At 48.4% G+C, this 23,236-nt stretch overlaps 1 protein-coding gene across 2 annotated transcripts in view; it reads left to right on the top strand.

Moving 5' to 3' along the window:
- Nucleotides 1-5,673, top strand: part of Parva (parvin alpha) — a 152,094-nt gene extending 146,421 nt beyond the window's left edge. For both annotated transcript variants that reach the window (XM_005326791.5, XM_040284732.2), the window contains exon 13: nucleotides 3,572-5,673. In XM_005326791.5, coding sequence (XP_005326848.3) covers nucleotides 3,572-3,648 — 77 coding nt within the window. In that variant the 3' untranslated portion in view covers nucleotides 3,649-5,673. The remainder of the gene's footprint in view (nucleotides 1-3,571) is intronic.
- Nucleotides 5,674-23,236: the final 17,563 nt, after the last annotated feature.

Raw genomic sequence — 23,236 nt, 5'->3', positions numbered from 1 at the left:
ATTGCATACAAAAACATATTAAAAGATAGTGCACCACGATCAAGTAAAATTCATCCCAGGAATGCAAGGTTGGTTCAACATATGGAAATGAATAAACATAATTCTTCACATCAATAGAATTAAAGGCAAGAATCACATGATTATTTCAATAGATGAAGGAAAAGCATTTGACAAAATACAGCATCCATTCACATTCAAAACACTAGAAAAACTAGAGGTTGTAGGAAGATGCTTCAACATTGTAAAAGCTATGTATGCTAAACTCAAAGCCAACATCATTCTAAATGGAGAAAAATTCAAAACATTCCCTCTAAATGCCTTCTTTTACCACTTTTATTCAACATCATCCTTGAAACTCTAGCCCGAGCAATTAGACAAAGGAAAGAAAGAAAAAGGGATACAAATAGGAAAAGAAGAACTATTAAACTATCACCATTTGATGATGACATGATTCTATATTTAGAAGACCCAAAAAACTCCACTAGAAAACTTCTAGAACTCATAAATGAGTTCAGCAAAGTAGTGATATATAAAATTAACACTATGTTCTCATATATCAGTGGTGAATCTACTGAAAAAGAAATTAGGAAGATTATCCATTCATAATTGCCTCCAAAAAAATATTTGGGAATCAATCCAACAAAAGAGGTGAAAGACATCTACAATGAAAAATACAGAACTCTAAAGGAAGAAATTGAAGAATACCTTAGAAGATGGAAAGTTCTCCCCTGTTCTTGGATAGGCAGAATTAATATTGTCAGAATGGCCATTCTACCAAAAATACTATACACATTTAATGCAATTCCTATTAAGGTTCCAAGGATATTCTTCATAGGAATAGAAAAAGCAGTCATGAAATTTCTTTGTAGAAATAAGGGCCAAAGGAATCTTCCGTGGGATCTGTCACACAGTTATTATGTTCTTTTGGAGATGTCAGGAGGTATCACAATATCAGAACTTCAATTAACCACAGAGCTATAGTATCAAAAATGGCCTGGTATTGACACCAAAACAGACATGAAGACCATGGTACAGAATAGAAGACACAGAGACAAACCCACATAAATACAGTTACCTCATACTAGTCAAAGGCACCATAAGCATATAATCTCCAGGATATATAAAGAACTCAAAAAACTTAATACAAAAAAAAAAAATAACCCAATTAACAAATGAGCAAAGGAACTGAACAGACACTTCACAGAAGAAGAAATATGAACGGTCAACAAATATATTAAAAAATGTTCAACATCACTAGCAATTAGAGAAATGTAAATTAAAACTACACTGAAATTTGATCTCACTCCAGTCAGAATGGCAATTATCAAGAATACAAGTAACAACATATGTTGGTAAAGGGTGTAGAGAAAGAGGTACACTCATACCTTGCTGGTGGGACTGCAAATTGGTATAACCACTCTGGAAAGCACTATGGGGATTCCTCAATAAACTAGGTATGGAACCATTACTTGGCCCAGTTATCTCACTCCTCAGTATATACCCAGAGGACTTAGCAAACTATAGTGACGCAGCCACATCAATGTTCATAACAATTTAATTCACAATAGCTAAGCTATGGAACCAACCTAGGTGCCCTTCAACAGATGAATGGATAAAGAAAATACGGTATATATATACAATGGAATATAACTAAGCCATAAAGAAGAATGAAATTATGGCAATTACCAGTAAATGACTAGAAGTGGAGACTATCATGCTAAGTGAAATAAGCTAATCCCCCTCCAAAAAAAAACAAGGCTGAAGGTTCTAATATGCAAATACTACTTACAGTAGGAGGAGGGTGGGGAGGAGGGAGAAGGGAAAGTTCACCAGATTGGACAGGGCAGAGTGTGGGGAAGGGAGCGGGAATGGGAATGGGAAAGACAGTAGAAAGAATCGGACATAACTTTCCTGTGTTCATATATGCATACACGACCAGTGTAACGCCACATCATGTACAACCACAAGAATGGGAAGTTATACTCCATGTACGTATGACATGTCAAAATACACTCTACTGTCAAGTGTAACTAAAAAGAACACATAAAAAAAATTTTTAATTCAAGAAATACCAACACCAAGCAATCAGGGGAGAATAGGAATCAGCCCAGTGGTCAAGGGATTCCCCTTGGTAGCCGGTGGGGCTGCAGGTGGAGGCTCAGACCAGTGGATGAAGGAGCATGAGAGCCAACAGGGAAACTGTGAACCCCGGGGCCTCTCGGGAGGTTCCTGGGCACCTGTGGCCTCTCAACAAGAGAACTTGGCATAAGTTTGGGCTCAGCTGGGACAGAGCAGGGTTGGTGTATAAGCAGGATCTGGCCTGGGTGGGAACAGGCAGGAGGGGGCTCTGAGGTGAGAGGAGCCTAAGGAGGTTCTATACATTCCTAATAGAGTTCCTTTTCTATATATTTACTTTAATTCTTTACAGCATGACCCTCTAAGGGAATGCAGAGGGAGGACAGTGGAGGAACCTGTCAGAGGGAAGGACAGGGGAGGAATGAACAGGGGTTAGAGGAGCAGCCAAAGAAGATGGAGATGGATGGATGGATGGATGGATGGATGGATGGATGGATGGATGGATGGATGGATGGATGGGTGGATGAATGGGTGGATGGGTGGATGAGTGGGTGGGTGTGTGAGTGGATGGATGAGTAGATGGGTGGGTGAGTGGGTGGATGAGTAGATGGATGGGTGGGTAGGGGAGAAACTTTACAAAACACGTCAGTGAGTCATGTCCAGCCTGGCAGCTGCCTGTCTCCAATCTCTAGCTTCCAAAATCATTCAGCGCCACAGTGTGTAATTGGAAACCTCTCAGGATGCAGCCCTCACACCCACCTCTCCAGCCAAACTCACCTATTTGCAGCTTTCCAGAGCAGCCCCAGGTTTAGCAAGACCCAGTAACAGCTCCCCCCTGCCCCCCCCCCAGCTCTTGGCCAGATTCTTTACCTGGCAAGTTCCTGCAGCTTTATGTCATCATTCAAGTATGGCCTTCTGTCCCAGAAAGGAAGGAAAGAGGTGGTTACCTAGAAGCTCAGGAACTCCTGATGGAGCTCTCCTGAAAGGACATTCCAACTCCAGCTGCCCTCCAGTGCCTCAAACCCATCTGTGGGACTGCCTGCCTGCATCCTCCCTGCCGGGGCCTCCCTGGCCAAGGAAGAGGCAGCCTGGGGCCTGACTCCCCACCTCCTTCCCACTGTCTCCTTCTTCTCACACCAAGTAGGCACAGTAGTGAATGCCAGGGGCAGAGGGAGAAGGGCCTCAGGGACAGGGACACTCGGGGGACATGGCCAGCAGCCCTCCTGTCTAGAGATGTTTCCAGGGTGAAGCCTGTGTGCTCTGGGGCTGCTTTATTTTAGTGAGAGGTGAGACCCTTGTGCCCCATCCCTGTCCCTCGCTGTCCCCTGCCTTGAATTCTCACTGCACCCTCTGAACCTCCTTCCACACCCACAGGCCCCAGGGTCCACCCCATACTGGGCAGATGGGGACAAGTGATGGCTGAAAGAGGACAGTGAATGCCACCTTAGAGCATGTCCCCCACTGAGGCAGCTGCCGTTTTCTGTTTTCTCCATAGACATCGTCAACTGTGACCTGAAGTCCACGCTGCGAGTGCTGTACAACCTCTTCACCAAGTACCGGAACGTGGAGTGAAGGCCTGGGCCTCCGCCGCCCAGCAGCTCCTGCTGCCGGCAGGCTGGACCAGCCTCGGAACCGCCTTACCCTGCTTGTCCCTGTGCCCTGCTGTGTGCTCTCCACCAGCCCAGCGACTGCCCAGAGAGAGTGAGAATGGACATCAGGAAGGAAATGACCAATATCTTAGTGGGCTAAGCCACACCTCCCAGGCCCTGGGGACTACCCAGCAGTGAGCTGGGGGAGTGGACCTGGCCAGGTGCCAGGCCCACATGTCCCTGTGTGTGCTTCAGGAGTCAGCTCAGGCATGGTCCCCAGAAGGTGCACAGATCACAGTCCCTGTTCATGGGTGTAAACTGTGCCAGGCCCACGCTAAGTCCTCTCCCGTGTTCCAGTTCATTAGCCCTCACAACTCCACTGGGGGAGATGTTATGATCCCCCTTTACAGATGAGGAGACTGAAGCTTGGAGGTTGAGTGACTCACCACAAGTTGGCATTTGTTTTTCCTCTCTGAACAACATGTCTGTTAATAACTCCTCAATTACATCACATTCTTTGGGCATGCACCCCCACCGAGAATTCTAAAGCGTATGTGCACACGCATGCGCCCGCGCACACCTGAGTCCTCAGAGAAGACAGGAAGCACTGATCTCACCACTGGGGCAGGCTGGGTCAGGGCTTGGTGATTCACACTGAAATTGACAAATTGAATTTAACCCAATTAATGGTGTGTGTGTGTGTGGCAGGAGTCGTGTCCCTCAAATCCTTTGTACAAATGAAAATTAGTCTTAATTCCTTCAGATTTATAATAACCCCATACTCTGGTTTCACAGTGACATTTGGGAAGGATTCTGTTTAGAATTAATGGAGTGGCACATTTTGCAGCCTTTTTGCTTGATTGCATGTAATGGAAATGCCCTATATTTTCCTGCAAAATAAGTACTCAATTCATTATCGTTAGGCAAATGTACAATATAGTCAGGCCCTGCAGAGAGCTGGGCGCAAGCCCGAGTAAGCAGCGCTTGGGAAGTAGGGCTCTTCAGCGGGGACCCTTGAACTTTAAAGAAAGGAACTCCTTTTTGCCTTCTAATTGATCATTTAGACCATTCTGGCTAAGTCTGCCCACATGTAATTACCGGCTAATTCAGGCGAGGAAAAATGTAAGTCATTTAGACCAAAGCAGAGCTGTTTCCTTGCGTGGGTGACTCAAGGGCTTGTGGTTACTTGTATCTCCTCTATGTGAACCGGACTGAATTATAGAGCTCTGCTCATGCTAGGCTGCTGCTAGGTCCTGTCAGAAAAGGAAAGGGGCCAGAGCGGGGCAGGAGGGCAGGAGCAAGGGGAACACGAAGCGGGGGGAGATGCTTGCACACGTAGCGTATAGGGAAATACCTTCAGAGACAGAGACGTGTGCTTTATGGTACTTAACACTTGTGCCCTTAAATTGACAGAGGCCTTGCAGTAATCACCTGTGCTGATATTACATCGTCATTATACAATTTTCATAAATGCATCTGATAGACACCAGCCTATGTGGCCTCCTCCAGAAGCCTGTGACTGCCTTGTCATGCTTTACACCACCACACAAGCCCACGTGGGGTTTGAGGAGTTCACTGTGATCTCTTTGTCCACCACCCCAAGTCAGGACCCCACTTGTCCCAAGATATTCCTGCAACCTTTCTCCTTGTAGCTTTACTCCACTGCCCATCTGCAGGAACTCAACCCGGAGATTTAGTCACACTGTGTATTTTCTTGGATATTTCGCTCTAAGAAAGAATTGTTACTCGGCATAATGAGCATTCAAGATGTAAAGGCAGTGTACTGTCCTGTGTCAATTTATGTACAAGAATACAGTTCTTTTTTTACTTAACTAGTGAGATAGCGTATTTTTCATTAGGAAGCACTAAATAGCATAATGTTTCTGTCGCTCTCTTTTAAAGTCCAGGTAGCAAATCAAGATAAATAATTGCCTTGTCTCCCTGTGCAGTACTAAAGCGGGATGAAACGAGAGGAATGCATTCATGTAAACATGCTTTGCTGTACAAATTTTGTCTCCTCTTTGGTCATTTTCCCCTTCTATTCAAGTTGCAAATGTCAAGTGCCCTTAGTAATTGCACTTCATTTTTTGTGTTTTAGATACATACAATATGAAAACACATGGGAACAATTGCAACATTTTTAAATAATAGGCATTACATCAGAAAACTGTGTTTCAGGGCAGATCTTCCACTCAGCCCAGAATCCCAGGACTTGGGTCTGGTTTTCTCACCCTGACATCTCACTTAGATGTGTTCCTTTAGATTCTGGATTCTCCTACTTAAGACATGACCATAGTTTTGACATGGAAAAGAAGCATCAGAAAATAAATAAGGCAGGGATTGGAGCTGGAGCTCAGTGGTAGAACACGTGCTTAGCATGCACAGGGCCCTGGGTTCAATCCCCAGGACTTAAAAAAAAAAGAAAAGAAATAAGCCAAACTTAACCTTCGTCTCTTAGAAAACAAAAAAGAAACTGAGAGTGGGGTATAGCTCAGTGGTAGAGCACTTGCCTAGCATATGCAAGGCCCTGGGTTCCATGAGAGAAAAAAAATCATCGGTTCTCTGTAGGCTGAGTAGCTTTTCACCTTTTTTCTGAATTTAAATTCATTATTTTTAATAGTTAATACATAAATATAAAATCATGATCGGTTATCTAACAAAAAGCCCAAGTCTCCATTCTCTTCTTTCCTAGCAGCTATGGTCCTCCATGGACACAACTGTTTTGAACCATTTTTCATGCATGCTTCAGACATGATCCATGTACGTGGAGCATGCACATACTAAAAATCTTTGGGTTCTTTAAAAATATAAATAGCCTCTTAGACATACTGTCATACACATTGCTTTTTTTCACTTCATATTCTATCTTAGAGATTGTTTTACATTGGGCATTAAAAGAAATCGCCCTATAATCCCAGCAACTTGGGAAGCTGAGGCAGGAAGATCATAAAATTCAAAGCCAGCCTTAGCAACTCCACGAGATCCTGTCTCAAAATAAATAGATAGAGACAGATAGATAAATAACAAAAGTACTGGAGATGTAGCTCAGTGGTTAAACTTCCCTGGGTTCAATCCCTGTTACCGTAAATAAATAAATAAGATCCTCTTGCATTTTTTTTTCCTCTTGAATTTTAAAATGACAATCTGAGCACTTTGTATATCTAAATGCACATCTAGTCCATTTCAGTTAGTAATGAAAAACCCTACCCAAAGGAGGAGAAGGCCTTGAACTGAATCAGTGTTGTTTTCTAAAGTCCTATTTGGGCACATTATGGCAAATTGTGCACAACTCTTTTCTGGGTGTGGGAAATGCTGGGGATCAAACTCAGGCCTTAGTCAAGCTAAGCCCATGATCAACCACTGAGCTACACCTCCAGCCCCATTGTGTGCAATTTGATTAAAACACATGGGAACACTTGCAAAGTTTTTAATGTGTTTTTGCACATTACCAACCCTTGCTGTGATGTCCAGCCGCCAGCCCTGCAGTGCTTATCTGCTCCCAAAAAAGGCTCCAATTTCACATGTGCAGCTATAGAGTTGACATTTCCAAAACCTGGGAGAAGGTTTCTTTATCAGCACATCAGCAACGTGGCCTTGAGTTAGTTGCAAGTTTCAGCTGCTGCCATCAGAGCTTTTTAATTATGAATGACTGTTAGCTTAGCTTATCATTATCAGTTTATTTTGTTGTGGGTCCTTGGTTAACCCTCTAGAATATATTGAAGCTTATTTGCATCAACAGTATTCTAGGGCTATAATTTTCCAATAAGTAGATTCTACGACATGTATACATTGTGGTTCCAATAGGAATCATTCTACTCCAGTGCTAAAGCAAATGCATACATAATCCACTCCCCCCAAATTAGCACTAATTTATTTTTCCACCGGAAAATAAGACTAGATGGAGTCAGTAGGTCAGTTTTGCCCCAAGGAAGGGAGGTGATTAAAAATAATTTGAGATCCACTACCTTTAATACTGCCTCACTATTGGAATCCTACCTTTATAGCATGTCCTAGTCATGCAAGGGGGACATACCCTAAAATTTCTACTAATTCCAATATTACAGAAAATTTCCTCCATAAAAGTCACTTAGGTCTATTGAAAAATTCAAAAGAGTTGCTGCAAATACTAACAAGAGAACTGCATTGAGATGCAGTGCTGATCAGTAGGTTGTCTTGCTCACCCTGAAGGATTCTATTTCCACACACCCACATCCCAAATACTTACAGATTCAATCTTAGCAAAAGATGGGTTGCTATGAGTTGTGCGCTGTCGTAATTGCAAAGGTTATATGCAGGGTTTCTACTGTTTTTTTATTTCCTTATCCCAAATATAAGCCTAGCTCTAAAATTTGCCAACGCCCTGGCCTTCCTGCCATAGTAGTGAAACATCTGACTATGTGCATGTGTGTTCAGGACAGCCATGCAGCTGTGAAGATGCTGCATGCAGAAGGAGCCACCCCAGAACCACACCTGACCGTCTTGAGAATTTGTAGTTTCCCAGGTAGGAAGCGGCCAGTGCAACATCTCCTAAAGTACATTCTGCAGGATATCAATAGACATTAGGTGAAAGTGTCACACTCAGCAAGTTTGGGAACATAAAGCTAAGAAAATTAAACTAGCTTAGACTTTTTTGTTGTTTCTAACTGGAGCCCATTTCAGGGTTTCCTACACTAGTGAATGTCAGCACTCCTAACAGAAGGCAGACTACACTAGGACCCAAACTTGTTTGACCATGAAACCCATTGGCCCCTGAGAAATTTCTAAGATGAGTGCTCTGTAGCACTCACCCATTCCACCAGTTAGCCATATATCCAGCAAGTATGTATTGAATGAGAGCTCACAGTCTAGAGGAGGAGACACACACACACACACACACACACACACACACACACACACATCAGTGTTAGTTACAAATTGTAATTACCCCTATGGAGGAGAACAGTCTGCCCTCTATCCATGGGTTCCATATCCACAGACTCAACCAAGCATGAATTGAAAAAAATTAAAAAAAAATTTTAATGGGATCTGTACTGATCTCATCCAGACTATTTCATCCATTCCCTAAAATATATAGCATAACTACTATTCACATATCATCTAGATTATATTAGGTATTATAAGAAAGCTAGAGATGATTTTAAGAATAGGGGAGGAGCATACAGGTAATATGCAAATACCACACTGTTTTATATGAGGGACTTGAGCATCTGCAGATTTAGATGTCTTGCTTGTGGTCCTGGAACCAGTCCCCAGTGGATACAAAGGGACCACTGTACTCAAAACTATAAAAAGCAGTCTAATTTAGATTTTGAGATCAAGAGAGATCTCTGGCAAACTGACATTATAAAAATAACATGTGATAGCTGGAGCCTCACAATGGAAGAGCCCTCCATATGAAGGCACAGCCTGAGGGAGTGTCCCAAGACAGGAGAAGGCGGCTTGGTTCCCTGGAAGAAACAGCGGATCGAGTACCCGGGAAGAAGGGCTATCAGATCACAATTCCAAGAATTACAGATTTTTATAATAATAAAAATGGGGAAAAGTTACACTTAAAACCTTCCCACTGTGTCGGGACCTTAAGGAAGTCCATGTGAATAGTCTGGGACTGTCCTTCTCCAGACCATGGTCATGGCTGAACAGCAAAGGAGACCAGGAGAGATGAAGCTTCTGCCCCGCCCACAGCCCCAACCTGGTCTCAGTGACACACTCCATCTTCCCTGAGGCTACAGAGATGGCAACAGATTCCAGGCCATCCCTGACCCCCTGTCCCCAAAATATTGTCCTCTGAGAAGAGCTAAGGGAAACCGAGAGATTGAGCATGTGAAATAAAGGAAAGAAGAAGATCATCAGGACAGAACTCCATCCACGGGGACCAGTGCTTCCAACCTCCTCAGTGTAACGGAGGATGTCTGCTCCATCCCCACGTGGAGCCCATGGCCGGCTAATGTGTAGGATAAAGCACAGCGGTCCCTGGGGATCCTCAGGGAGTTGGCTCCAGGACCACCTTCAGGTACCAAAATCTGCAAAGGCTCAAGTTCCTGATATAAAAACGGCCTAATATTTGCATATAACCTTACATACATCCTCCCTATGTTTTAAATCATTTCTAGATTACTTATAATGTAAACATTATACAAATGTAAACATTATACAAATAATTGTTATGTTCTATTGTTTAGGGAATGACAAGGAAAAAAGTCTCAACATGTGCAATGTGGATGCAATTTTTTTTCCTCTGAATATTTTCAACCAGCCGTTGGCTGAATCTATGGGTCCAGAACCCCACGGACAGAGATGGCTGACTGTATAAGCCTCCCGGATAGGGAACAATAGTTTCATTTTCCAAGTTCATGCTAATGACTAATCAGCATTATTTATAATCTTTAGAATGCCTACCACATTATATAAAGCCTACCAAATGGGGGGGGGGTCACTACCCTTCAGAGTACCTTGTGCAGTGTCTTTCATGGGTAGATTTTTTATTTTTACTGGGAGTTTTGAATACCCTTGGAAATCCCTACTTGAGAACTCCTTGGCTGGAAACCAGTTCAGTGGGTGCCTGTCCCGGAGGATGCATCTCCTTGGTGGCCCCCACAGCCTGAGCAGGCTGTATTCTTGCCTCAGTGCCCCTAAATCTTAGCCACATGCTCATGGGCACTGGCTTTGATGCTGGCATTTGAAGCAGCACTTTGGATATTCTGAGAGGCCCCGGTGATTAAGATAAATAACATTTGTCAATGAAACGGACTTTTCATTTCTTTGTATCGATTTTCATGTTTTCACATCTTCAGATGAGATTGGTTGGCCTAGGGCGGCATTCCAAGACACACAAACGTCATTAAGGCAATCGCTTTAAGAGTGTGATGTTTTATTGAGGCGGACAGGACGATAGATAAATATTTAATCTCTTGCACGTTTACTCGGTACGGGAGCCAGGGTTGGGGCTGCACAACTCTCCCCGGCTGTTCTAAGTCTTCCTGGAAACCTTGACAATGGCCTTGCCACCCACCTGCAGAAACACAGTGTCTGCCCTTGACAAATATTTGTCAGCGTTTCTGAAAGCGGCTCCTGGAAGCCTTTCTTTGCTCAGCCTACAGAGGTTACCGCATCTGCCCATGTTTGTTTTGGTATTGGAGAATATAAATGCGCACCGAGCTTGGGGACATTTGGATTAAAATAATGAACAGTGAGGAAGTGGCAAGTAACGGTGCCCTAAGCCTGGTTACTGGTGGCCATGGACTCTCTTCCCTCCTTCTCCCTTCTCTGTGCTGAGCTCTCTGATCAGTGCCGGGGGCTGGTGGGCAGTTGTGTTCTCTGAGCTTCATCCGAGTGGATGCTTGGTGTGTCGCTGCTTCTCCCAACTAACTCCCACAACGCCCTACTGTCCTGCATCGGAACTGTACACTGTCCAGAACCAGGACCAAGGCTGTCATCGCTGGTGAGAAACCAAGCTCGGGGGTCTTCCAAATAGCATTGGTCTGTACAGTTCAGCATCCTCATGTCTTCATTGGCAGATCAAAGGACTCTCTGGCCTGCAGACTTTCAGTGTGATTTATCAATAGGGCAGCTTTCTTTCCTGATCCATCTGTGATGATGCCAGTTGCCACACGAAATGTTCTCACTCATGGCACCACAGGCCCACCTTGCACTAATGAAGTGGGACTCCATACACCCTGGGAGGAGAATTCTAGTCCACTCCCTGGGCTCACCACCATCAGAAAGCCCCTGAGCAAGTCGTGCAATCACATCAGAATAATTACGGAATGCCTGCTCCACATTCAACCCCTTTCTATGCATAAAAAAATAGGAACAGAAAATACAGAGCCCCTTCCCAAATAATTCCGCCATCCTAATGACAATGACAGACGCAGCTCATTTGAGACAACCGATGATGCGTTGACACCAGATATCATGGAGGGTGCCAGCTACTTGGCTGTCAGAAAGTAGCCCGGCCACCACGTCCTCTTTAGGGACACCTCTCTCCAGGACCAGTAACTTCATGCTTCATACATATTTGCCACTACAAAAACCACACCACTCACCCTAAAACCAAATGGAGATTTGAACATCATGTTTTGAAATCTCATCTGTGGCTGGAAAATCCTTGTCTTTATGGCACAGACTCCACACAGCCACCAAAGACCCAAAGTCCACCCTGGACTCAACTGCCAGCTATTCTAACTTTGTCCTCACTCTCAGAACTTTATTTTGCCTCCCTAAACTCACTTCTTGGTCCCCCCCCCCCCACTCCTTCTAAGTGTTTCGACTTTTACTCCCCAGTTCAGCATCGCTGCCAAAAACCCCAGAGTGGACGCGGGCTGGCCGGCTTCGTGGTCATCCTGCCATTGCCGTGGAGTGAGGACCAGCTGACTCCGGAGAGCTTTCCTTCATTCTCGTGGTTCACCTTCATCTCCCCAAAGACCTCTTTCCTTCCTGCTTCCTGTGCCCATCTTCTCACCCCCTCCCCCTTATTCTGCACCTCTTCCTTCGCCAAGAAAATCAGAACTGCAAGTTCCATGTTCTTCCCAGGGCACCTCACGTGGCTTCTCACTGCCTCACTCCAGGCCACCCCCTCCTCCACCTGCCCGCTGCAGGACGATCCTTCCTCCAACTCCCTCCTCCTCCAGTCTTTTCTGAAAACACTGGCAGATACCAGGTTCCACTTTCCCCTGGAAGCCTTCGGATCCCTGGGGCTTCCATTTCCTCCCTTTCCCCTCTCTTTTCGGTCCCCTGCAAGCTGTCTCTACTTTGAAAGAAGCTACAATTGCTTTCTAAGGGGTCAGCTCCAAATTCCGGGGGCTGGTCCTGGGCTGGTGGGGGACAGGAGGATTTCTACCTTCCACCAGTAAAGCTGAGCCACAGACAGCAATGTCGCAGAGCAGGGAGGTGGCCCCTGTGGCCTGTCTGCAGCATCTGGCCTTACTGGATGGCTCTCTTCTTCTTTCTCTAGGAACTTGGCTGCCGTGGTTTCAGAGACACTAATGACAAGCATCTGCTATATGTGCATGCGCTCCCCTCCCATCTCTCCTGGTCCCACTCCTTGCTCTCCCTCCAGCCCCAGCCCCACCCCACGCCCAAGTGAGCATTTCCAGCCTCTCAGCATCCTCTAAGCAGGCTTCCATAGGTCCCTGCTGACACACCCCACACTGAGTTTTGATCCTCCCTATCCTACCTCTCTTTGTGACATCCCCTTCTTAGACCCACAAAGAAGTTCATTTTTTAAAATCGCTTCTTTTTACTTATTCAAGACAGCAGAGTCCATTTTGATAAAATGCCACAGGCATGGAGTAGATCTTCCCCTGATTAAGGACAGTAGAATCCACTTTGATATAAGTTTGTAGCATGGACTAGATCTTATTCTAATTAGGACCCCATTCTCCCACAAGGAAGTTCTGAATTTTCTGCTCCGCTCCGTGCCCCGAGCCTATTGTGTGCTTTCTCAGGAGCTGCCTGCTCTGTACCGAGTCCCTCCTCCTCAGACCCTCAGGCCTTCCCCTGTTTCCGGCCTCACCCTCTCGTGCCTGGACATTGCACTGGCCTCTGGACTCTCCTCTTTGGCTGGTCCACATGCACATGCTCCCAGATCTGAACTTCCTGAAGCACAGCCCGGGTCATACCTCGCCCCTTCCTAACAACACCCACAGCGATGCCTCCTTAGTATTCACAGGGCCCTAGACACAGATAACCTCAGGTAGTCCTTGCAACAGTCCTATGAGGGAGGTACTATCATTCCCATTTTGTAGATTTTTTTAAAAAGGCACAGGGAGATTTAGTGACTGGATCCAGGTCACATGCTTCTTAAGTGACAGAGGTGGGCTCTGAGTCCTGGCACTGTGGCTCCTGAGTTCAGGTTCTAACCATTTGAACACTTACAGCTTTCTTTTAACTTTTTTACAATTTTTTTCATTTGCTCTAATTATTTATTCATGACAGTAGAATGCATTTTGATACAACATAAATAAATGGAGCATAACTTCTCTTTCTTCTGGTTGTACATGATGCAGAGCTACATAGATTGTGTAATTGTACATGCACACAGGGTAATAATGTCTGACTCCTACCTTCATGCCTCCTCTTCTCCCCTTCCTTCCCTTCTCTCCCACCCTCCCGTCTAATCCAAAGTACCTCTATTCTTCACTAGCCCCTGCCCCACTACTGTAAATAAACATCCCCATATCAGAGAAGACACTTAGCCTTTGGGTTGGGGGAGATTGATGTAAGTATGATATTACTTAGCATAATAGTCTCTAGTTTCATCCATTTACCAGCAAATGCCAAAATTTCATTCTTCTTCATGGCTAAGTAATATTCCATTGTGTATATGTAACAGAGTTTCTTTGTCTGTTCATCTGTTGAAAGGCATCTAAGTTGGTTCTATAGTTCAGCTATTTTGAATTGAGCTGCTTAACATTGAAGTGGCTGCATCACTGTAGTATTCTTATTTTAAGTCCTTTAAGTATAAACTGAGGAGTGGGATAACTGGGTCAAATGGTTATCGTACTTTTCTGAGGAATCTCCATACTGCTTTCCAGAGTGGTACACATACAGCTTTCTTAGGACGCTTATGGCCTTCTACATCCACAGACCAGAATCCCCAGGCCGCTCACAGCCTCCAGAATCCAGGTCCAGCCCCCCTGACCCGTCACTCACTCTTCCTATCCAGATGGACCTTTCTGTTTGCTGGAGAACCTTCACCTCCTGCCAGCATCTGTTCCCTCTGCCTTGCTTTCCAAACGAATTCCTGGAGTGGCCAGGCTCTGAACTGATTAGGTTGTCATTGATTCATTTATTCATCATTATTCAATAAATATGCAGAGCAAGCAAGACAGATGTGCTGCCAGCCAGATGCCATGGCCTGTAATCACAGTGATTTGGGAGGCTGAGGCAGGAGAATCTCAAGTTTGAGGCCAGCCTGAGCAATTTAGCAAGACTCTGTTCTCAAAATTTAAAAAAAAAAAATTAACTGGAGGTGTAGCTCAGTGGTGAAGTGCCCCTGGACTCAAGCCCCAGTACCAAAAATAAGAGAGAGATGCTCACAACCCCATGTGCTCAAGCACTGGCGACCTCAAGCCTTGCTAGGTTCTTGTAACCTTCCCAGTTCAACTCCACATGGAACTGTCCGTATTGCCTCCTGAACTTTTGTAGGGTGTTGACCCTCTGAAACCATAATCCCTGCTAGGACGTGCTAATCCCCCTGTGGCAGTATTGTCCTGAAACCAGATGTTATAAGAAGAGAGAGAGGAATGACACTCCCTCCTGCGAATGATAACCCCCAGCCCCTTTCTGCTCAGGAAGTAGTGATTCAGTGATGACAGCCAGCAGTAAAGGGAAGACTTTGAACTCCAACCCGCTGCCAGGCAAGTGCCTCTTATGGACATCATGACAACCTATCGGGTAGATACTAACCTGTCAGGTAGATGCTATGGTTATTCCTACTTTATAGAAGAGGAAACAGAGGTTCCCAGAGGTTCCCAGGTAGGACTCAAACTCAACTCTGACTCTGATGTATTCATTCTCTCCACCCACAACACCCTGCAATATTCATGTTCCTTTAACTCTCTCTCCCCCAGGCCACACAGGCTGGAGGGAGGTTAAGACCAGTGTCAGCGAATCCGTGTTCTTTTTAACACCACCACTATTGTTTCCAAAAAAATTAAAAGCTGGAAGTATGTTTCCCCTTGAATTTATGTATCCTGTATTTCTTAGTACATGCCAAGCAGAGGGGAGGTGTGGGGAGGCTATTCTTCCCTGGCTGTCAGAAACTCTGAAATTGAATTTCCAAAATGTAACAAAACTCCAAAAGGCTCCCAGGGTGCACTCTGGGTCTTTTCTGGCCAAACTAACCTGGCTATCTGGGGAATGCTGAGAAGAGGCATGGCCTCCCCTCCCCCACAGAGGTAGCCGCCATCGCCCTGGGGCTCAGGCCTCCCTTGCACAGAGAGCAGGAGGCAGGCTGTGCAGAGCTTCTGGGCTGGAGCTGGTGGGGAAGGAAGGGCCCAGCAGTGACGCCATGGACCAGTGCTGGGCCCAGGAAAGAGGCCTGGCTCACTGGTGTCTCACAGCAGGCCGGACACAGTTCAGGAAGGTGTAGGAGGGGTGGGTGGGAAGGAGGAGAAGCCCAGCAGGTGGGGCCACAGGTAGCAAGCAAAGCTGGAGAGCAGGAAAGTGGCACCTTTCACATGGGGGTCTGGCCTGCTCTGGGACCTCAGAAAGGGGACCGGCCAGAATCAGGGCCTTCGGAGCCCACTGGGGAAGTGCCATGCAGGCTACGTCCAGGCAGGAGTCCAGGTCCCTGAGCTGGACAAGAGTACCAGGGAAGAAGGTGCGGCCATCAGCCACGCTCTGAATCTCTAATAACAGGACCGTCCCTGGCCTGCCCAGCTAGCCCATCCGGGGACTGGCTCCCGAGTCTGCAGCTGAGCACACGGTTGAAGCCAGCAATGGGGAACTGGAAAATAAGAGGACAATAATCCTGACATGGTCCCTGCGGGCCCCGAGCTCTGCCTAGGGACACACAGCTCCTTGGCAGACCCCTGTGTCACCGAGGGTCTCTGTTGCCACCAGCCTCTGGGTAAGTGAAAAGCTAAGGATGAGGCATCTGTGCATGTCCCCAGCAGCCCTCTGAGATCACATTTCAAAATGGAGTCCTAAGGGCAAAAATAAAGCGATTCGCACGCAACCACCACCTTCCCCTCTGACTTCCCAGCGTGGAAACTGGGGGTGAGTCGGGCAGCTGGACGCTGGACTCCGGAGAAGCCCCGGGAAGAGAGTAAGAAAGACTTTAGAGGCACAGCCACACCCTGGCACCTCTCACTGAGAAGCAGGGGCCCTGGGCTCCAGCCCTGGCACTGGCCACTGTGCGACAGAGGACAAGCTGCCTTCTCGGAGCCTCGCTCTATCCACAGTGAGGACGGGAGGGGGCGCGTCACATGGTGAGCACGGGGCTGCTGGGTCTGAAGGTGTCCCGCCCTCATCTCATCCCCCTGAAGCTGTGCCCCGACTACAGTAACAACCACCCCAGGCAGGAGGACCATCCTCCAACCCAGTGGCCCTCAAGGGGACCAAGTAAGGACGTCAGCACCAAGGGTGAACCCCAAAGCTCTATTGCACACTTGAGCTCACGCAGTTCCCGTTACTCCTGCACATGTCAGACCAGGCTGGCAGACAGAACCCTTCCCACTGCCCTCACACACCTGTGGCAGACACTACTAATCCATCCAGCACTCCTTCCCCGCAGATCGACTAGTGATGTCTGCAGGGAGTGGGAGGGAGGTGGGATACTCCAGGAAAGCTACTTGCCATTGTGATTGGGTACAAATTGTCTATCTTAGGACATCCATAATAAAAGACTCCAAAAAAAAAGTGCTGGATGCCCACCCCGGGAACAATTAGTCATGCCTGGGATGGGAAAGGAGGTGCAATCTATAAGAAGGTCCTAGCTACCATTCAGACTACATATTGAGAGAGAAGGAAACATCTAGTAGAATGTTGATCTGCCCAGGGGAGCCCCTTCCCCGAGTTCTGACGGCAGCACCACACCCCTGTTAGACGTGAGCCAGCAAAACCAGACAGGTTGAGTGGGGGGGCCACGGTGACCCAGCTCCCCTGCTTCTTACTTTGCGGCTTAGAGGCAAAGACACCAAACACATACACACACACATACACTGCCCAGCCAACCTCACAGAGGTGGCGGGGGACTGGACCCAAGCAGTATGACCCCTGCAGCCAGAGAATAGCTCTGAAGAGTGGGCCCAGGGAGCACTTGGCGGGGTTCTAAGAGCGGAGGAGCAACCACAATGAAATCCAGAAGGCGCTTTGGAGAAGCCTGCCGTTTGGGATCTGCTAAGTCATAAATGCTTTGAATTCCTCAGCTTTTGCCTTCCAAATTTCTGGCAGCCCCAGGCAGTAGACAAGTATTCATGGACACATTCTGAATTCTCCTGCACTGGGAAAGGCCAGGTCAGGCCAGGCTCAAAACCCAGAAGCCAACAGACAGAGGCTGGACTCCAGAAAGGTCTAGAGGCGGAAAGGGCTGCTGCACTGCCCTCAAATCCTGCCCAGGGCCAGGCCTCTCTAACTCCCTCTCTCCTCTTCTCCCACAGCTGCCTCCCACTTCGTCCTGGGCCTCTGCTAAAATCAGCCACCAGCCTAGTAACAAGTCACACATCCTCCCTGGGACCCAACGGCTGGCCTGTCTTACCCTCGTGTCACATTAGTCTCTCTGTGTCATTCAGACACAGTGGCTGTGACGGGTGCCCCCAACGGGTGTCTGCAGCACCCTGACAGGTGTTCCCACGCTCACCTCCCCATAACCTCCTGCTGGCAGACTCCATCTCAGAGCCTGTTTTCTGGAGACCCTACCCAAGGCTGCTTGTGAAGTAAAGGGAACGAAGATTCCTGGGGGCTGCCTGCCCAGAGCGCTTGGGCACCATCGATCCAGCCCCACACGGCTCAGGGGGACCCAGCTCACCCCAGGTGGCAGAGCTGATTAGTGACAGGCTGGCATCAGGGGCCTCTGACCCCCTTGTCTCCTCCTTTGTGGAGTGACGATAGCACTGCTGGCCTGGTGAAAGGCCGTCCGCTCCCTGCTGTCCACAACCGCGCCGTGAGGTAGGTCTGACCTCATTTCTTACAGGCTCTAAGGGGTCATAAAGGAGCTGCCCGAGGTCACACAGCTTGGCAGCAGCGGGTAAAAGCCAGCCCACATCCGTGCGAGCCCCGAGCGCATGTCCTTCCAGAAGCCACAGAGCCTCTGGCCCTTTTGGTCTGTTTATGATCCATGCTAGACCTGCTTGGGTCGGGTCCCCTGAACCTCTGTACATGTAGGAACCCCCGGGGAGGGCCTCTGGGGAGGGTGACACACCACACTCCCAGGTCTCTTCAGACCCTGCCCCAAGAGTGTCCTGTGTGAGCTGCTCTTCAGCAGGTCAAGTTCCCACCTCTTCCTGGGGGCAGCCCGAAGCCAGCACCCAGGCATCCAGAGGCATAGAGACCCAGAGGTGGTAGAGATGGGACTGAAACCCAATGCCCTGCCACTCCCAGGTACGTGCCCAGGGATGACAGGAATGTGTCACATTCATGTTCTCTACACAACTCAGAACTGGGATGGTCTAAGATGTGGCACATTGAGGAGGCACTAGGAACCTTCCAGAACAATGCCCAGGAGGAGACATGAGCATAAGGACAGTGTGGGGACCCATACAGTTCACAATACATTGTGTTTTTATGAATAATCAGGAGGGAGGGGCTCAGGGCTCCGAACACCAAGTCATGATCAAGAACACGGAGATGGAAACATTAGTTACCCTGACTTGATCCATATCTAGTGTGTATGTGGATTGAAATAGCACCATATCCCCAGCACCACACAAAAAAAATAGAAATATCACTCTGTATCTCATTTCTATATATATATAATGATGCCGTGTTAAATCAAAACTTTTAAAAAATGCTTAAGAAACGTTAACTTCCCTGATTTGCTCATTTACACATGGTATTCATGTATTGAATCATCACACTGTCGCCCATAAACATGTACGGTTAAAACACTAATATGAAAATTAATGTAACATAAAAGTTTTCTGTACACCAGCCAGGAGACAAGAGAAAGGAAGTGGGCAGCAAGGAGGAGGAGAGACCTGCCCGTCCCCACAACCCTGCACCACCTGGGCATCTCTAATAATGGCAGCAAGTTCTCTGCGCTGCCGTTCCTGAGTCCATAGGAACCTGCAGGGACCACAGCACCCAGTGCCGTTGTTATCAAGCCTGGTGGCTGAGGCCTGAGAGGCCGTGGACCCAGCAGCAGCCTCTCTTCCTCCCAACTCCCTGGAGCTGCTGCCTCCTTGGTCCTGCCTGGATCTCCTGTTCCCCAAAGGACCTGTTGCTAGCCATGGGTCTGGACTTCTCCACTGAGGCTCTGACCCCAAACTCAGCTCTCGGCTTCCTCCTCCAAAGGACTAGGCATGGGGATGTCGGTATTTATGCTCCAGAATCCGACCACTGGTGGTGGATGGAGATCCCAGCATTCTGCCACTGTCATTGGCATCAGAGGTCTGGGACCAGTGCCCCAGCCACAGAGGATGGTACGAGGGGAGCGGTGCCACAGGGCTTCTGAAGCCCAGACAAGGTTTTCATGGAGTGGGCCTGGTAAGAAATAATCCTGGAGGCAGACGGGGTACCCAACATCAGACAGAAAGTAGGGGTTCTGACCACCTGCTACCTGTGGACAAGGAGTTCAGCTGATCTGAAGCTGCAGAGATGTCCCCAGGGTTCAGGGCTGAGCCCCAGGCAGAAAAGGCCTCAAGGGTCTAACCCCTAAGCCGAAGGACTGACCTGCTTCAGGGCCAGCAGTAGTAGCTCTGGGGAAGGTGGAGCCAGCCAAGGCAAGTAATGAGGGGTGTTGTGACACTCAGTGATGTGTGCCTGGGAAGAGCCAAAGAGTCATTGGTCCCCAGAAAAGTAATCCGGGTGGGCAATGGCACACCCCCAAGAATGTTGCAAGAGACAATTTACAAAGGTGCTCAGCCTGGGAGAGGATTGAGGACAGACGGACAAAAGATCTGGGCAAAAGTGTTCAGGCTGGAGACTGGGGCTGGTCCCAGGTAGCACTCCAAGGTGATCACTGGAAAAGGAGTCCTGAGATTTGTGTTCAAGAGCCAGCTCCCAGGTTCTGGGGGACCTTGGGCAGGTCACTTCACCTCTGTCTTAGTCCAATCCCTGCAGGAAATGGACAGACCACTAAAACAGGAGGAGAAAAATGAACAATGAGACTGTTAATGCAACGGAAGGGCTATTTTCAAAGCAGGGACAGGGTTAAGGGACTTCGTGCAAAGAGATGATATGGCCCCAGGGGATCACAGCCATGGGCAGCTGGTACCCTGCCAGAGGCAGAAGACTGTGATTAAGTCCAAGATCAGTAGCTACAAGAAAGGGCCAGAGGACAGGAGCTGTGACTATGTGGAGGAATCTACTCTCTGCTGCTAGTCGGAGAGGGAGCAGGATCAGAAACACCCCTGACCCTCTCCAACCCTCCATTTCCTGTCAGTCCCTTCAGGGGAAAGCCAGAGGCCGGGGCACCCAGCTATTGCTGTCCATAGGTCAGCCTCCTGAGACACCGGAGGAGTTGAGAAAGTCTGCAAGTGGAACTGCAGAGCCAAACACCCCTCTGCAAACATTTCTCCATCCAAAAAGAAAGAGGACCCAGTGTCTGTCAGGCTCACCTCCCCAAAGGCTCTAAGAATCTGCAGGAGGTTCAAGCCCCAGGAGCAGGGGAACGGTCTGAAGTCCCTTTGGGATTCTCAGTAAGTAAAACACTGGAAAGAAGGACCAAGCAGGATTCTGCATGTTGGGGGAGCCCAACAGACCCAGCCTAGAGATGCAGCAGAGCTCAGTGTGAACTGGAGCATGAGAAGTCACCACAATTGGAACCAACTTCCTTAGGGGACATCTCCTCAGGAGAGGGGCAATCATGAAGCCAGGCCCCCTAGAAGAGCACCACGGAAGGGCTGAAAGAACACCAGAAGGGCTGAAGACAGGGACCACGAGACTAACGTGACCTGATGTCACCGTACAGAGATGGCCCTGACTCTGTTCCAAAGCACATCCCAGACAAAACCCCAGGTCCCCATGGCAGCTAATCTACCATGTCTGGGCAAGCAGGAGCCCTGGTGGTTGGGACAGGTGAAGAAGGAAGCCCCTGAGCATGTGCTGTGCCCTGGGTGAGGTCCGGCTCCTCACTAGCTGACTGAAGGACATGAACTGGGCGCTGAGGAAAGCCCCGGATGCAGAGCCAGCAGTTCCAGACTGGTTTCCAGCCCTGACCTGGGTGCAGCCTCTGCTTGAGTCTCCTTTGAGAGTACAGCATAGGAAGGATGATGTCTCCACTTCACAGAATCACCATGAAGACTCAGCAGGAGCACGGGCAGCAGGTAAGAGGGTGGCGTGGTCAGACAGCAATGCCAGGCGTTGCCCACCCCGAGGCTGCTGCAGCACAGTGGAGAAGCCACAGTGGAGAAAAGACTCTCTCCATCAAAGACAGGGAAGAGCTCATCCATCCCAACCCTGGAGCAGGAGGGGACTCACACCAATTGACATCCAGACCTCAAAACTCTGGGGCCAGGGTCACAGGGAGAAAAGTTCTTGGAGGGTCTTGAGGTAGGGCAGGTGGATTAGACAGATGTGACCTCCATGGTAATTAACTCACCAGGACTACTCAGCAAACTGTGCCACTGCAGAGACTGAAAATCCCCTGCATATCCACAGAGGGAGCTGCCCAGGGACACTTGAGCCATGCATGAGAGGCTGGGGACAACAGGAGCTGAAGGAGAGGAATCCTGCCTGAGCCAGGAGGACAAGACTCCCTTTGCAATTCTCAGGTCTCCTCCTACCTCCCCACCCCCACCAGTGTGCGGGGATGCAGGGTGGTCTGGGTCCTTTATTTATGACTAAGGATACACACTATAAAGCTCTTCAACGGTTTTTTCCTTTGATCTTTCTCCTAAGGCAGGGACTGCTTTTATCCCCATTTTGCAGATAAGCTCCCTGCAGAGCTGGGATCAGTCACTCCCAGCACATCCTTCTCTTAGCCCTATAGGCGCTCTCCAGGTACTGGCAATAAGGGGAACCAACCCAGGAAGACCCTCACCATCAACTTAATGAGCCTGGTTCTCAGTATAAGCCAATCCACCAAGCTGCTCCCTTCCTACCCTTTGTCTGCAAAGATGGTGTCATGGAGACTTGCCCCTCTCTGGATACCAGGCCCAGGCAATTTCTCTAAGCCCAGAATTGATGAGGTCAGGTGTGACCATGCAAAGAGAGGAGAAGAGACCCTGCAGGCTCCCACAGCTCCTGGGGCCCCCAGGCAGCAATCCTCCACACCAGAGTCTGCCCACAGGCTCAGAGCCCAGCTGCCAGCCGCGGGTCAGTGCTCTCCAGCACAGTTCACCCACGTGGTCCCCTTACTCTTCTTTCTGGCATGATCAAGAGACTTAAGTGACCTTGTTGGAGGTCCCAAAGGCACCCAGATTTCAGGATGGAATGCAAACGTCAGGACACTAATCCTGGACCCAGGCTGATTGCGTCCCAACCCCCAATGCCCGTGAGCTGGGTTCTGTTTCTGCACAACGGCTTTGCTCGCTGTGGCAAGGGTGCAGTGAGATAATGTGTGTCAAGGCCACTTGTGTGGCCTGAAGATCCAGAAAGAGGTCAGCTAATGCTCACTGACCGTGAACCTGACCAGCAGTTCAGGTTTGGGTCTCGGGAGGAGGCAGCTCAGCAGGCCCAGCCCAGCAGGCCAACAAAACCCTGAACAGGCAGAGGCCCGCCAGGGTTCTGCAGACCCTATCAGGCAGTGCTGTGACCCCTCTGCCGGCCCCGGGGTGGGAGGAACTGGAGCTCCACTCCAAGGATTTGCAGGCTATTAATAGTGGGTAGCAGCAGGTCACTGTCCAAGGGACTCCGCGGCCTCTCCCCTCTGTTCTCAGCTGCTATTCTGTAGGACGACCTAGAAAGAGCCGTGCTGTTTGGCAGAGCTGACCAGGAGAGAGGTCATGAAATGCCCCCTAGAAAGGACC

This window comes from Ictidomys tridecemlineatus, chromosome 4, assembly GCF_052094955.1.
Source record: "Ictidomys tridecemlineatus isolate mIctTri1 chromosome 4, mIctTri1.hap1, whole genome shotgun sequence".
Taxonomy (NCBI): Eukaryota; Metazoa; Chordata; class Mammalia; order Rodentia; family Sciuridae; genus Ictidomys; species Ictidomys tridecemlineatus.
The sequence above is the reverse complement of the archived record's forward strand: the minus strand, read 5'-3'. Positions and strand labels throughout refer to the sequence as shown.